The 14,248-nt window shown below is 55.4% G+C and overlaps 7 protein-coding genes across 7 annotated transcripts; 4 read left to right on the top strand and 3 right to left on the bottom strand.

Annotated features, from left to right (window-relative positions):
- Window positions 1-16: 16 nt before the first annotated feature.
- BAUCODRAFT_145613 (uncharacterized protein) lies at window positions 17-901 on the bottom strand (the record flags this gene model as incomplete). The annotated part of the gene is made up of 2 exons (XM_007674639.1): window positions 17-741; window positions 793-901. The coding sequence occupies 2 exons, from the start codon at window positions 899-901 to the stop codon at window positions 17-19; spliced, it is 834 nt and encodes a 277-aa protein (XP_007672829.1).
- A 444-nt stretch (window positions 902-1,345) lies between these two features.
- Window positions 1,346-4,481, top strand: BAUCODRAFT_62845 (uncharacterized protein; the record flags this gene model as incomplete). Its single annotated transcript, XM_007674638.1, has 5 exons — window positions 1,346-1,384; window positions 1,436-1,982; window positions 2,039-2,165; window positions 2,258-2,381; window positions 2,433-4,481. 5 exons carry the CDS (start codon window positions 1,346-1,348, stop codon window positions 4,479-4,481), a joined length of 2,886 nt encoding a protein of 961 aa, XP_007672828.1.
- Window positions 4,482-4,722: 241 nt separating this feature from the next.
- On the bottom strand, window positions 4,723-5,543 carry BAUCODRAFT_145611 (uncharacterized protein; the record flags this gene model as incomplete). Its single annotated transcript, XM_007674637.1, has 2 exons — window positions 4,723-5,435; window positions 5,489-5,543. The coding sequence occupies 2 exons, from the start codon at window positions 5,541-5,543 to the stop codon at window positions 4,723-4,725; spliced, it is 768 nt and encodes a 255-aa protein (XP_007672827.1).
- Window positions 5,544-7,099: 1,556 nt separating this feature from the next.
- BAUCODRAFT_30811 (uncharacterized protein) lies at window positions 7,100-7,435 on the top strand. Its single transcript, XM_007674636.1, has one exon. It carries the CDS (start codon window positions 7,169-7,171, stop codon window positions 7,385-7,387), a length of 219 nt encoding a protein of 72 aa, XP_007672826.1. The 5' UTR covers window positions 7,100-7,168; the 3' UTR covers window positions 7,388-7,435.
- A 467-nt stretch (window positions 7,436-7,902) lies between these two features.
- Window positions 7,903-8,400, top strand: BAUCODRAFT_30808 (uncharacterized protein). The gene is made up of 3 exons (XM_007674635.1): window positions 7,903-8,061; window positions 8,119-8,205; window positions 8,259-8,400. Exons 1-3 carry the CDS (start codon window positions 8,011-8,013, stop codon window positions 8,325-8,327), a joined length of 207 nt encoding a protein of 68 aa, XP_007672825.1. The 5' UTR covers window positions 7,903-8,010; the 3' UTR covers window positions 8,328-8,400.
- Window positions 8,401-8,573: 173 nt separating this feature from the next.
- On the bottom strand, window positions 8,574-9,695 carry BAUCODRAFT_52365 (uncharacterized protein; the record flags this gene model as incomplete). Its single annotated transcript, XM_007674634.1, has 1 exon — window positions 8,574-9,695. A coding segment is annotated over one exon (1,122 nt), but the record flags the coding sequence as incomplete, so codon positions are not given.
- A 398-nt stretch (window positions 9,696-10,093) lies between these two features.
- Window positions 10,094-14,064, top strand: BAUCODRAFT_21937 (uncharacterized protein; the record flags this gene model as incomplete). The annotated part of the gene is made up of 2 exons (XM_007674633.1): window positions 10,094-13,760; window positions 13,820-14,064. The coding sequence occupies 2 exons, from the start codon at window positions 10,094-10,096 to the stop codon at window positions 14,062-14,064; spliced, it is 3,912 nt and encodes a 1,303-aa protein (XP_007672823.1).
- Window positions 14,065-14,248: the final 184 nt, after the last annotated feature.

Genomic DNA, 14,248 nt, shown 5'->3' with positions numbered 1-14,248 from the left:
CATCTTCCGTCAGGTGTCAACCAGGCTGTTGCTGGTTTCTGAGGTAGCCTTCCAGTTTCAAGAGTGCAAGCTGTAGCCTGACCGTCTTCGCGTGCTTTTTGACAGCCACATATCGTGCTCCTGCCAGCTGAGGCACTTGCTGGCATGTTTCCGGCACCGCATCTGGGTCAAGGATGTCATGGCCGTCAAAGATCGGAATCGTTGTGTTAGTCAAGGTGGGACCTGCCTGCAGTGCGATTAAGCACGACCACTCTTCGCGCGAAGGATCGTTACCGATCATTTGATGCGGAACAGGTATGACAAGGTCCGGATGCTGGACAAGCAAGGCATCAAGCAAACTGAACACTCTGGATCGAAGCTTGTCAAAAGTGAATTCTGGCGCTCGCTCGTCCCACGCGTAGTGCTTCCGCGCATCAATTGCATGTGCTTGGACGCCCAGCTTGGAAGCCAGCCAACGGTGCGTTCGCTCGGTGCTCAGCTGGGGCCACTTCTTCTTCCGCTTAAGATCATGCAGCACAGACTGACGAGCGAGAAGGTAAGTGTGACCACGCCACTTCGTCTGATCGTCAAAGCTGCGATCAATCTCAACGCCAATGTCAAGAGTTGCTTTTGGCGTGCGTTTCGCTGAGTCCTCATCGCCACTCAGCGGAAGCAGTCGTGTAGTTACGGGCAAAAGGAAATGACGAGGTAGTCGAGCTCCCGTGATCTGACACTGCCTGACGTCTGTAGCTAGAGCGCGGGCTAAGACGACATCAGCTGTTCGTTCACAGTGCTCGATCATGGTATGCTTACCGTAAGGGTTCATCTGAAGTTGCTGCTGTAACGCGGTTTCTGGCACGATCGCCTTCGGTGCCTTTGATACTCTGTGCCGTGCTTTGGCCGCAATGGCTAGTTCATCCATAATTGGCGGGAGGGGCAATGGCTTTGCGCCATGTTGGCGTTTCCGCAATGGCGCATAACCATCCTCGCCGATGATTGTGGGCTGCGGTTGGGGCGTGATGGGTTGTCTGACCGTCTGGCCAGTAAAAGAGCGCCTACATGTCGACGCTGTAATGCGGAGTACAGCGGATCTGCGGCAATCTTGACGAGTGCGAGATCTCACATGGAGCATTTGGCGGTGGCAGTCAGTCTGTACCCCCAAGTAGACTGAAGTCATGAACAATGCGGAGGCTCTGCGGGATGCGGCTCAGTGCGGGCCCGCGGCACGCGGCAGCTGCAGGGGTTTCGTCGATCACTTCGAACTCTCTTCGCGCGTTTAGTGAACTTCGAACATACCTTCTTCGCTTCTCACCTTCTATCTTTCCTTGGAATTCGGCGGCTCCTTGCAGTGCACTACAGCGTCACGATGCAGCCGAAGCATCGTGACGGCGACGTGGTGGCTGTGGTATGCGAAGACTCTCCACCTCCACCTCCCTTCAATGCTGACACGCGACAGATACCGGGTCAATGGATCACTCACGCCCACACTATCGCCGCATACGCCGCCTTCATAGGCGCATTCATCGTTGGCGTCAACCTCCACTACCATAAGATTGTCGAAAATGAGCATTTCGGCTATCCGATTGAATGGTTCCCTTCCGTTTCCGCAACAATCGGCGACCGCTACCCGGAACGTTCGGTCTTCCAGGTCTTTATCGCAATATGTTCGGGACCGCGCTTCCTTCTGGTCTTTCTCTTCTACTGCTTGGTCAATCGTCCAGGTCAAACGCTGCCAAAGATTGTTGCTGGGGTTGGCGTATTCAGGACGTTGACGTGTGGAGGTTGGACGTACGTGACTAGTACGGATGACCACAACTGGCATGACATCTTCATGATCAGCTATCTGGTCGCGACATTGCCCTGGACGCTGGGTTGCTTGGCACTCAGTCCCCCGAATCCGACGACCATTCGGTATAGGAAGTACCTTGCTGGAGCTTTCTTTGGGACGTTGGTTCCGTTGATCTATTTCTTCATCCAACACAAAGTACACCGGAAGCCTGGAGGTAAGTGAAAGCAAACACTGCACGGTCCACGGACTGCGCTCTGACCGGCAATGTAGCCTACACCATTTACGCCTTCTTCGAGTGGACCCTGGTGCTGCTCGACGTTGCGTTTGATGCAGTAACCGCGCTGGACTTCCAAACGTTCGATATAGTCGTCAAGGACGTCAAGGGCCTTGCAAGAGGGTACGTGCAATGGCTTCCAAAGTAGCTGGTACGACGTGCCCGCTTATGCAAGTGATTAGGAAGCGTGGCTAACGACTCGCTTGCACGGCTAGGGACAAGAAGCGCGTGCAAGATTCCTTCCTTGAGAATGAGAAAGACAAGCCTGTTGGCCAAGTCTTCAACACACGATTCGACTGGCAGGAAATGCTTGACGCGGTCGCGGATGTCTACATTGGCGTGAGTGCGACAGCACCCCACGACCGCTAGATTATGACTGACCACGTTCAGTTCACCTTCTGGTCCATACTCACATCGCTTGGTCTCCTGGTTTGGTACTTCCCACTCTGGCACATGGGCATCTCCGGATACGAAGTTGCTGTGATGTCTACGATCTCACCATTTCTGCTCGAAATCCCGCCGTTGAAGCGGCTGATTGTCGGGAACTCGACGACGGTGTATGCAACAATGGGAGCAGCAGGCTTGCTATCCTACCTCGTCAAGACTCCAGAGAACAGGTTGGGTTCCGTCAGCTTCGGCTTATGGCAAGGCTGCTTAGCGTTCGCGTCGACTCTTCAGCGCGATCGCTCCGATGCGGCCAGGCTGGAGGCGAGGATCAATGCCTGGCTTATTGGACTGATTGCAAGCAGTATCGCCAAGTTCGCGTTCTGGACGAACAACCCAATCTGGCCGATCATGAATGAGCAGAATGGTGGCTGGAACAAGACCGGCGTCGCACTCTTTACGCTCGCTATTGCGCGGTTGTATATGCGCAACTCACAGATAGCGAGTAACGGCGCCGCACAGAGTCTTGGGAAGCCTGCGCAGGGCTCGTCCGCGCTTGCAGGTTTAGGTCTGGCCGGCCTTTTCTTCGCCCTGCACTCTCTGCTTTCAGACTCCAGCACCATGATTCTTTGGGTATGGGAAGGCTTTCCGGTCCGCGGGCCATTAGCCGTCCCACATGGCGCCGTGACCATCGCCACCATGGGTCTCGGTCTCCTCGTCGGGCTCTTCTACCCCAACCTTATCCGCACATGGACTGCTTTCGGAGTCGCCTCGCTTGGTGCCGCCTTTCTCACAGGCTTTTCTAACTGGACCGGCTACTACGGCGCATTGGTGCTGACGCTGTACCTGACCGCCGCTACGCCCATGCTGCTCTCAAACGCCACTCGCTTCCCGCCCGGCCGAACCTTCTTTCTCGGCTTCATGGTGTACAATGTCATGGTCCTCTTCCACGTCTGGGTCGTCGCTTACGCCTTCGTCCCTGGCGGCCCCCTCGTACGCGAACATACCGACTGGGTCATGGCCACCACCATGCTACTCATCGGTTGTGGCGTCTTCTCTGCGATACAGAACAATCCCACCTCTTCCAATTTAAACAGCAGCAACGAAAAGGCCTATTCTCCGCCTCCGAACCCTGCCGCGAGAAGACAGCGAAGCTACTACATCTACATCCTCCTCACCCTCCAACTCCTCAGTATGAGCGTTGCCTACCTTCGCTTCCCCTCGTACAACTACGAACCCTACCACAAAGACAGCAAAGTCATAACTGCCGGCATCTGGACCATCCATTTCAGCATCGACAACGACATGTGGTCCTCCGAACGCCGTATGGTATCACTGATCCGCGAGACCGAGCTCGACGTCGTCGGCTTGCTCGAAAGCGATCTCCAACGCATCATCATGGGCAATAGAGACACGACGCAATACTTGGCCGAGGAGCTGGGCATGTGGGTCGACTACGGCCCTGGTCCCAACAAACATACCTGGGGCGCTGCGCTGCTGAGCAAATTCCCAATCGTCAACTCGACGCACCATCTGCTTCCTTCTCCGGTTGGAGAGCTGGCGCCCGCCATCCACGCCGTCATCGATGCATACGGCGAATTAGTGGATGTGTACGTCTTCCACTCCGGCCAGGAAGAGGATCCGGAGGATCGAAGGCTGCAGTCCGAGTACCTCGCCAACCTCATGGGCTCCAGCAATCGTCCGGCCATTTTGCTGAGCTATCTTGTTGTCAAACCAGGAGAAGGCAACTACAACACCTACGTGAGCGAGAAGAGCGGGATGAAAGACATCGACGCCAGTGATTGGGACCGCTGGTGCGAGTACATCCTCTACAAGGGCTTAAGGCGTACGGGTTATGCGCGGTTATCGAGAGGCACGATTACAGATACGGAGTTGCAGGTCGGCAAGTTCGTGGTGGGGCAGGAGGAGGGGACGGGCGTCAATATTGGTGAAGAGCTCGTGCCGGACGATTTGAGGTTTCCGGCACTGTTCAAGGGTGAAGGTGTAAGAGGGCATCGGTATCACGTCTTTGATGAGCCTAGGTACTTCGCTTGAGCTTCGCAATATGGCTGGGAGTGTAATGAGCGGACTGGGACTGGACGTGCAGTGTACGATATGCCTGACGGTTCTTGGACGAAGTCGACAGGCTCGCCGTTTCGTATCGGAAAGGCGATCAATGTGCGCTTCAGATATGCACAGGGCATGAGAAAATGTCGAGAACGCTGCTACACTTATCACAGCATGCACGAGTAACCTCCCAACGCTATGCACCCACACCCCACAACCGTAACCAATCTCAGGCCTTCCCCCCCTTCTTCGCCCCTCTCGCCCCCCTCGCCGCCTTCAGCTTCTCCGCCCTTTCCAACCGATCCATCTGCTCCTTCTTCTCCTTATCCAACAACTCCTTTTCCTGCTTCTCCGCCGCCTTCATCGCCGCGGCCTCCTCCCGCTGCTGCCGCACCAACTTCAACCTCTCCATATCCGCGCGTGCCTCCTCCGTCTTGCCCTCCGCATGCAACTTCTGGTAGCGCTCTTTCGCTTGCTGCGCTTGGAGAGCCTCGCGTTCTCGGCGCGAAAGTTGAGATACATCCGCGTCCTTCTTTATCTTGCGTGGTGCGGGGGCCTCGGTAGGTTTAACGGCGGCTACGGCGGCTTGTTTGGCGGCTGCGGCGCTGTGGTTGGGGTTGGCGGGCATGTCTTCGTCGTCGTCGTCGTCGTCATCGTCGTCGTCTGACGAAGGTAGGTCGCCAGGGGCGGCCGGACCACTCTGTTTTCGCTTGATGGCCGCCTCTTTCTTGGCCTTTGCGGCGGCTCGCCGTTGCTCACGAGTCATTTCTTGTTGGGGTTGTGCGGGTCGGGCGTCATCATCATCCTCGTCGGAGTCGTCATCGTCATCGTCGTCGTCGTCGTCGTCGTCTTCTTCGCCTGCTTTCGCGGGCTCGGCCCACATGCTGCGCTCCACGCCGTCGGCATCTAGTGGTCGGAGGTTCTTGGAGAAGTTGCGGCCGCCTTGAGTAAGAGTTAGAGTGGTACAGTGCGTAATGTACGCGGTGGGCTCTTACCTCCTCGTTTCGCCTTCGAGTACTTGCCTGCTCGACCTCTCGTCGAACTCGACATGATCGACCGTTTGCGGTGATAAGGTGCGGGTGAGGGTGGACTGATCTCGCCTGAGGATAATTTGGAGTTTTATTCAAGGCGCCTCGGGTTTAGAGCAAGGGATCACAGCAGATACGGTCCTTGCAATATCGAGCATTCGACTCACGGCGAAGGCGTAGTGGCATGTGATTCGCCCACTGTGTGCCCCGCCACCACCAACAGTGAAGTCTTGGCAAATCCGCCTTATTACTTCTCTCACGCGATCTACTTCCTCTTCTCCCCTTCCTCCTCCATGAAAACGACACCCTTCCTATTCACTCTGTCTACTGCGACCTACTCCCACGGATAGTCTGGAGGGGAAATGGAAGGGCAGACTGAATCATTCTGCCGTCCGCTTACCCCTAACCTCTTTTTCGCGCTGTAGGAGGGCGAGGAAATACTTAAAATGACGGCACATGCGTGTAGATTTTACTCGGCGAGCATACTCCCGAGATGGCGTCAAGTACTGCAGCCATTCTCAGTCTTGACCACAGTCTGAGTGGCACCCATCAGCATACGTGCTGTGATGTACCGAAGGGTAGGCCGCTCGACAGTCGATGTACGGGAGCGCAGAAAATTGGTAGTAATTGTGTGTTAGAACGAGAAATATAGAGGAAGGAGGGTTTGTAGGCAACCAAGGGTGCATTGCCCTCGTCACCAGAGAGCCGGACTACTGGACTGCCATTACTGCGGAACCGCGATTGTTAAACGTTCAACATGGTAAAAAGAGCTTCCGCGCAATGCTGCAGCATCAGCATTGCATTCGAGCACGTACGCATTGTCCATATATCGACACTCGACCATGTTGTCACCGACTCCCCCGGTTTGCTAGAGTAGTCTGATGAACGGTGCGCCTCAGGGGCCCCAGTGCTGAGCTCTGCCCCTGGCCATCTCACGTAAGTGCTTGGATCGTCTTATCGGACCTACGATGCGAGCTGTCCCTCTCTGAAAAGGCCATACTTCCGTCTGCGGAAAGCGTGAATGCTGGGGTGATTCTCACCAGGCCGGAGTTGAATTCCCTCGTTACCTTGCGGAGGAGCTTTCGATAGACTCTCAAAAGCACTCCTAGCTTCGTGTTTCCAGTAACGGTAATGGTGATTGTCGCAAGCTTGCCGGAAAAGTTGTTGCCATGCCGTACGAACAACCCTTCGAAGCCGCGGCAGTCGGATATTATGATTCTGACCTTTGTTTCGCCAGCCACAGTTCCGAGAGCTCTCAACGGGACCATACAGAGGACTGAGTGTGCCCGCATGAAGTCAGAAAGCTGTGTGCGAGCCGACACTAATGGCGCGTCGATGCGAACTTCTATGTCGCCGTTCGTTTTCTGCCCGATCGTGGACTCTCCCGAGTATTTCGCAAGGGCAAATATGGGGAAGTCAAGCATCATCAAGAGCTTCCTCAGCGTGGCTGGAAACACCCGGCGAGAGTTGCCCGTGTAGCGAGCGTGCATTGCAAGCATCAGAATCCGTCTCTGCAGTTCGTATGTACTGTCGACACTGGCACGCCACGTGCGGCTGACAAGCCTCAGTGAAAAGACCTTTATGAGTGCTGCGCGATGAAGCTCTGGGCGGTCTCTCTCCTCAACGTGGGCGACTTCGAGCAGTACCATGTTTCGAAGCTCGGGCGTAGCGAAGACCGTGCGAACAGCGGTAGAACTGCGAGAAGCCATAGTTGCCAAGGACACAGCTCAAGGCTGCGATGCTGCTGTTAACGATCTGAAGTCGAGGAGAAATGGTGTCCTCGAGGGTTTCTTTGACTGGAATAGGTGTTGCAAATTTGACATGACAACTGCGTCAATGTTTGGGAGGGGTTATAGAAGAGGCTAGGCGTAAGTGAGGTGAAATTAAGGTGAAGTGTGAAAGTGAGGTTGATATGAGGAATGTTTTGCCTGACTCTCCCGTACGACACGTCTACCTCGTTCTTTGTCGACACGTACTCATAGGGTATTGTCTGCGCCAACATCGCAGGGCATCGCTATATCACCATTTTCCGCGTTCCTGATGAGCAAAGAACTCCTAGCCACTTTGCGCAACGCTTTGAGAGCTCGAAAGACCAGCCACACTTGATCATGGTGCATTCAGCAGTAAATGTGATGGTTTAGGCACTGGGTTGCCTTGAGCGTCCAGTGATTTACCCTTAGGCGTGAGGCGACGAAGTGATGGAATACCTACTGTGTCGCAATGCGTGCTTGCCCGGTCTGGAAGCTTTGAAGTGAACCTGGGAGTGAAGTGATGTGCATGTGCCATGTGGGCGCAGACACGCAGTGACGGAGGCCAAGCAACGCAGCCAAGCTGGCGCTTTCCAGGTTCCAGCTCTGCGTGACGAACTCTAGCGTGATTGACGTGCAGCTATAAGAAGCTCAACTGCACATTGTCAACAGAACACATCTCTCCAATCAAGAAACTCCTCCCCTCACAATCACAAAACTATCAACCGTACCACAGCAACAATGAACAACCAGGGAGCCGCCAGCGGACAAAAGGAGGACTACCTCGACAAGGTACGTCGGATCTGAACCATCGTCTCAGTTCAGAGTTGAGTGCTGACCGTCACGCAGGGCCTTGACGCCATTGAGAAGAAGGTCGGCCAGCAGAGCGGGCACAACATGGACTCGACCAAGATGCGGGGCACCAATGAAAAGATCGTAAGTGACAAGCCAGCGATGCTCTCATTCAGTGGAACTTACTTGGTTGTTAGACCGACAAGGCTCGCGACATGTTCGAAAAGGCGACAGGCAAGAACGTACCCGACAAATTCTCCAACTAGATGGCGAGTCCTGAATGCCAATGCATAGGCGATCCAATGGCCAGCAGATAGCCAACATAATGAAGTAATGAGCTCGATGCAATCACCCCGTACAGTACCGGAGAGTTGAGTTCTCCATTGCAGTGCAACGTATGTTGGCCATAGAGCTCTGCAAGTGTGCTTACCTGGGCAGCCACGCTAGCCCAGTGTCGGTTGCTCTGCGGTAGAAACCTTAGTATCCCGTTCTCCGTCAAGCCTCCGATGCAGCTCCAGCTCCCTTCGTAAGAAGTCTTGCAGCAAAGCTTCCGTGCTCTCCGGGTCATTACTTTCCACCCGCTCACGCCAAAGCCGCCACACCTCAAACACGACCTCGATGCTGATGAGGAAGATGATGAGCCACTCCAGCTCCGTACTGTGCTTCTCTGACAACCGCTCGCGAAGCACGGCCGCAATCTCCGAAGCATAGTCCATCCGCTCATTCAGCAGCTTGATCCTACTACCCACATCCAGCGCCCGGCCCACCTGCTCATAGTAAGATTCCAGACCAAGCTCGTGCGGTGAGTCCCAGAAAAGGTCTGGTAGACTGTCTGTAAGCTCGCTGTATAGGTTCAGCTGTGCGCGTAGGCTGAGAAGTTCCCCAGTCTTGCGCAATATGAAGGCTCGGCTGAACCGGAGACGGCTACCAGCTGACAGCGTGGTGGCAATGCTCCGTGTCGTATTGAAGTAATTGCTGAGCAGATTCTCAAGCACAGCCAACTTGGTACTTCGCGCGAGCGCCGAAGAGAAGGCAATCTTGGCCAGCACCGCGTCGACTTCGCGGCGCTGGTCTTCCCCAGATGCGCTCGCTTCAGCGTCTGAAGCCTCGGAAGACGCCTTGGTCCCGAGTATGATCGTATCTCCAATGATTTTGCTGTTCTCACGGGAGGTATCTTCCACATACTCAAGGTCTTCAACCTCTAACTTGTCAAGGTGACTGTTCTCAGCGGCCTTTGGAAGCAACCGTTCAACGATCCTGTGTGCCAGAGATTCCGAAACGTTCCAGGTCACTACGGTGCCGGAGGGGAAGACGAAGACATCGCCCGCGCCCTGCTCCTTGTTCTCGCCGGTCTCTGTGTCTTTGACCACGTAATTCGGCGTCTGCACGTGCAACACTTGCGGGTACAGATCCGTGTTGAATGGATCCGGCAAGTAGCCTTCCTGCTTCAAGATATGTCTCACCACGTGGATGTTGTAGGTCTCAGCAGCGCAGTAGGCCGTCACATCCTTCGTTCCGATGCCTGGGTCGACATGAGCCCGTTTGCCGCTGCCTTTGATGACCTGCCGTGACCGTTCTGCTTCGATAGCTGTTCGTTTCAAGGAGGTGCTGTTGACTTGAGCGCGAGCTGCCTTGCGCTTCGCAGGCTTCGGACTCTTGCCTTTGCCGGCATCACCGGGAGCTTCGTCTGGTTGACAGACAATGCGAGTCGTGCTGAGCGCGGAGTGATGTGACCATTGTCTGCATGGAGGTTCGGCGCCGACAGCCAGGCAAAGGGAAGACTTTGAGCTTTTCACTTTATTCGGAGTCTTTTGTGGCAAGCTTAAGCCCCTTACGACAGACTGAAATGCTAACCAGGTAGCCTTCCTCGATGCCATAGCTTATACAAGGTTAATTGCTTGTTGCGCATCCTGAGTCAAGCACAACATTCGTATCGGCAAGCCGAGCTTGACATCACCGAACCGCAGCAACACCACCGATGTAATTGAGGCATCTGTCTTCGCTGCCAACAACCGCGCCAAATGCATGCGACATGTCCGCCGATGACAAGGCGACAGGCGGACATGGTCTACAGCTTCCACCGCCCGCGGTAGCAGGGAACGGGGATGGGCAGGTTCACGATGAGGCCAAGCCCGCAAGTGTGGACGGAGGCGCCGCGGCGGATGGCGAAGAAGAAGAGGAGGAGGAGGAGGAGGAGGAGGATGAAGAGCCCAAGCTGAAGTATGCGAAGCTCACAGCAGGCTTGACCGGCGTTTATCGCAACAATGATAGCACGAGTGCTTTCTTGGCCGCAGGGGACAAGATGATCATTGGCACGCACAACGGAAGCGTACATGTGCTTAGCGCACCCAGCTTGCAGGGCTTGAGAAGTTGGCGAGGACATCAGGCGACGGTCACTAGTGTTTCAGTGTCGCCTGTCCCACCACCGCCGACTACCGTCCGCTCTGAGCGCGGAGAGACATCGATCGTGTCAGTAGGTGGCCCGGCCGCAGCAGCTAGGGCAGCTTCGGTACAAGGACAGAGTCGCAGTCAGCAAAGCCCTACGACAGGCCGAAGCAGTGCACAGCAGCCTGCGTCGGGTGTCCCAAACTTGCCAAGCAACCAGATATACGTTGCGACTTCTTCGTTGGACGGTCATGTATGCATTCAATCGCTCATCGATTCTAAGGATGTGCAACTGCGCAACTTTGCCCGCCCCGTAAACGCTGTTGCTCTTAGTCCGGACTACAAGAATGATCGTAGCTACCTTTCTGGTGGTCTGGCCGGGCAGCTTGTCCTTACAATTGGCGGCAAAGCGGGAGTCAGCGCAGACGCCAATACCAACAGTGCTGCCGCAGCGGCTTCCCACTGGCTGGGTAGCATCGGTATTGGCGGTGGTACAGGCAAGGATCAAGCCTTACACTCAGGCGAGGGCAGCATTAGCACTATCAAGTGGAGTCCAAGTGGCAAATGGGTCGTTTGGGTGAATGAAGAAGGCATCAAGATCATGCGTTCGCACCTCAGGTTGGGCAGCGAAGACAGTGAGGATGCATGGCGACGAATAGCCCACGCTAGTAAGCCTAACAAGAAGTACTGGGAAGGTATGGCGAGCGTGTGGAAAGCGAGATGCGAATGGGTCAGTGAGAAGAGACTAGAGGCCGATCTCGTCAGCGCTGAAAACGATACCGAAGTCAAGGTTAATGGCACTGCAAATGGAACGAGCACCAACAAACCCACTGTCACCGCGAAGAAGGCGAAGAAGGCGGAACAGCTCGTCGTGGGCTGGGGTAACACAGCATGGATCATGCACGTCCTCGAAGGCGGCACATCACACAACGGCCAAAGACAAGTCGGCAGTGCAGATATCGTACACAAGCTTCACTTCTACGACTGCATCGTCTCCGGCATCGCACTTTATACTCCGACCATGCTTGCAATCCTGGCATATCGGACGAGAGACGATGACGATAATCCGATTGAAGCCAATGATACACCTACCAAGGGTATGCAGCGCCGCAAAAAGACCGGGCTTGCCCCTCAGCTCAGACTCGTCAATGTCAAGGACGGCGAGGAAGTCGACGTGGACGAGCTCTCCATATCTCGCTTCGAGACGCTGTCGGCGCAGGACTACCATCTCGACACCCTTTGGATGCCTTCTCCTCTGCCAGAGAAGGCGCTCAAAGACCAAGGCGGTCGGAACGCACTGCAAGCGGTTTGGGAAGCTTCCGGTGGCGGCTATGCCGAGCGCCTGTTCAGCTCTGGCGCAAGCGTCATGAGCGGCAGCAGTAGTGGACGCGACGAGAAGACTGGTCGACTATCTGTCCGAAGCCCGCCGTCGAGCATGCAGGGAGTGCCAGTCGCACAGTCTACCAGGCGTCCGGTAAATTCACATCCGTATATGGAGGCGCAGGGCATCAAGTTGGTAATCCAAAGCCCATATGACTGCGTACTTGCCATCCGACGAGATCTTGCGGATCACCTTGAGTGGCTTGTCGAACATGAACGCTACGCACAGGCTTGGCAAGTCGTTGACGAGCACCCAGATATCGTTGACGCGTCCGATCGACAGTCCTACGTCGGTGGTTCAGATACTGGCACACCGTCTCGCGGGCGGAACCAGAGTCTAGCAGACTTCTTCACCGACTCATCTGACCCGCAAACGACAGCAGACGGTGCGGTAGCGCATACGGCTGCCTCGCAAAAAGAAAAGCGAAGGATAGGCGATTTATGGCTTCAGCAGCTCGTCTCCGCCGAGCAGTGGGCTGAAGCCGGCCAGATTGCGGGCAAAGTGCTCGGTACGAGCTCGAGATGGGAGCACTGGGTCTGGACTTTTGCACAAGCAAACAAGTTCGACGAGATTACACCTCACATCCCTTCGACGCAGCTCAAGCCGCCACTGCCAAGCCTAGTGTACGAGGTCATTCTGGGCCACTACATACAAACCGACTGCGCCAGGCTGAAGCAGTTGCTGGATGCTTGGGATCCTGAACTATTTGACGTGCGCTCTATCGTCTCCGCGATCGAGAATAGATTGCAGTCTGGGGAAGTAAGTGAGAATACTGTAGAAGACGGCGAGCCTGGCCGAGACTGGCGGATTCTTTTGGAAGCGCTCGCGAAATTGTATCTGGCAGATGGTCGCTCACGAGAGGCCCTGAGATGCTACATTCGTACGCAGAACGCAGATGCGGCGATGCAGTTGATTAAAGATGGTGGTATGGTCGAAGCCATTGGCGATGATATTCCGGGTTTGCTCACAATGAGGGTCAGTAAGGAGCAGTTGCGATCTGCGCCGCCCAGCGAGCTCGAGGATGCCAGCAGCGAAGCGGTGCAACTTCTGGTTGACGAAGCGCTGCGTGGAACCATACCGCCTGCGGCCGTCATCAAGCAGCTCGACCGCAAAGGGCCAAGCTTTCAACCTTTGCTCTTCTTCTACTTCCGGTCCCTCTGGCGCGGACCGCAGGATCAAGAACAACAGCCTGCGCCTAGACGCAAGTTCGATCGGCGCATTGACGAAGGTCATGCGCTTGTGGAAGACCATGCCGACCTTGCCGTCCGTCTCTTCGCGGAGTATGATCGCGATGTGCTCATGGACTTTCTCCGAACAAGCGAAGTCTATAATTACGATAAGGCTGCCACCATCTGCGAACAACGACACTATATCCCTGAACTCGTATACATCCTCTCGAAGACCGGCCAAACCAAGCGTGCTCTATCCCTTATCATCGGCGAGCTCGGCGACGTCAAGCAAGCCATAGCCTTCGCGAAGGAAAATGGTGAGCTCTGGGACGACTTACTCGACTACAGCATGAACCGGCCGCGCTTCATCCGCGGGCTGCTGGAGGAAGTGGGCACGGCCATCGACCCTGTTAAGCTGATACGTCGCATACCGAACGGACTTGAGATAGAAGGCCTGAAAGAAGGCATACAGCGGATGGTGAGGGAGTACGAGATCCAGTACGACATCTCCGAAGGCGTGGCACGGGTGCTTCGAGGCGAAGTGGCCGTGGGAATGGACACGCTCCGCGCTGGCAGAAAGAAGGCCGTAAGGTTCGAAGTCGTGCACGATCGACATGAAGCTGGTGATGTCGATCTCAGCGTCAAGGATGTACCGACGAAGGTACCAGATGGCGAGGTATTACCGGTCGGTAAGAGGAAGGTGGAGACCAAGAGCGTCAAGCCTGGGCATTGCGTGGGCTGTGGTGACGCTTTCTCGGAAGACGGTACGCTTCACTACACCCTTACCTTTATTGAAATCGTGATCACTGACTTCGCAACGCAGAAAGAGAAACCCTTATCGGCTTCGCCTGCGGTCACGTCTACCACCTCTCCTGCCTCCTCCGCGCCAACCCGGACACGGCGGACGAAGAGACCGTCGACCGCCTACTCGCCGAGCTGGGCAACAAGGACGACGAGCCGAACGAGTACAGTGGTCGCAGCGTCGGTGCCAAAGTCGCCCACGCTCACATCATCAAGAACGCCGTCCAGGGTGGGTGTCAACACTGCATGGTGCCGGAGGGAGCGTAGCCGAAGCAATAGCATTCCCTTGTCCGTCTAATTTTGACCGCTTAGCGTGGCGCACGGCGTTCTGACTTGCATATGGAGAGGCGTGGTTGTATATCATGATAGGGAGTGTACAGTGGCTTAGATACCCTGTCGGCACGTAGCAGCACAGACAAGGCGAAGAACTGGCAGTGTCTAAGTATTGCTG

This window comes from Baudoinia panamericana (assembly GCF_000338955.1).
Source record: "Baudoinia panamericana UAMH 10762 unplaced genomic scaffold BAUCOscaffold_2, whole genome shotgun sequence".
NCBI classification, from domain to species: Eukaryota; Fungi; Ascomycota; class Dothideomycetes; order Mycosphaerellales; family Teratosphaeriaceae; genus Baudoinia; species Baudoinia panamericana.
This window is presented reverse-complemented; position numbering and strand designations above follow the sequence as displayed.

Bases quoted from the DNA above. Each gene is read 5' to 3' on its own strand.
- BAUCODRAFT_30808 (XM_007674635.1), top strand. From the start codon at position 8,011: ATGAACAACCAGGGAGCCGCCAGCGGACAAAAGGAGGACTACCTCGAC. The intron at 8,062-8,118 runs GTACGTCGGATC...ACCGTCACGCAG, and splicing joins AGGAGGACTACCTCGACAAG to GGCCTTGACGCCATTGAGAA. The intron at 8,206-8,258 runs GTAAGTGACAAG...CTTGGTTGTTAG, and splicing joins GGGGCACCAATGAAAAGATC to ACCGACAAGGCTCGCGACAT.
- BAUCODRAFT_30811 (XM_007674636.1), top strand. From the start codon at position 7,169: ATGTTTCGAAGCTCGGGCGTAGCGAAGACCGTGCGAACAGCGGTAGAA.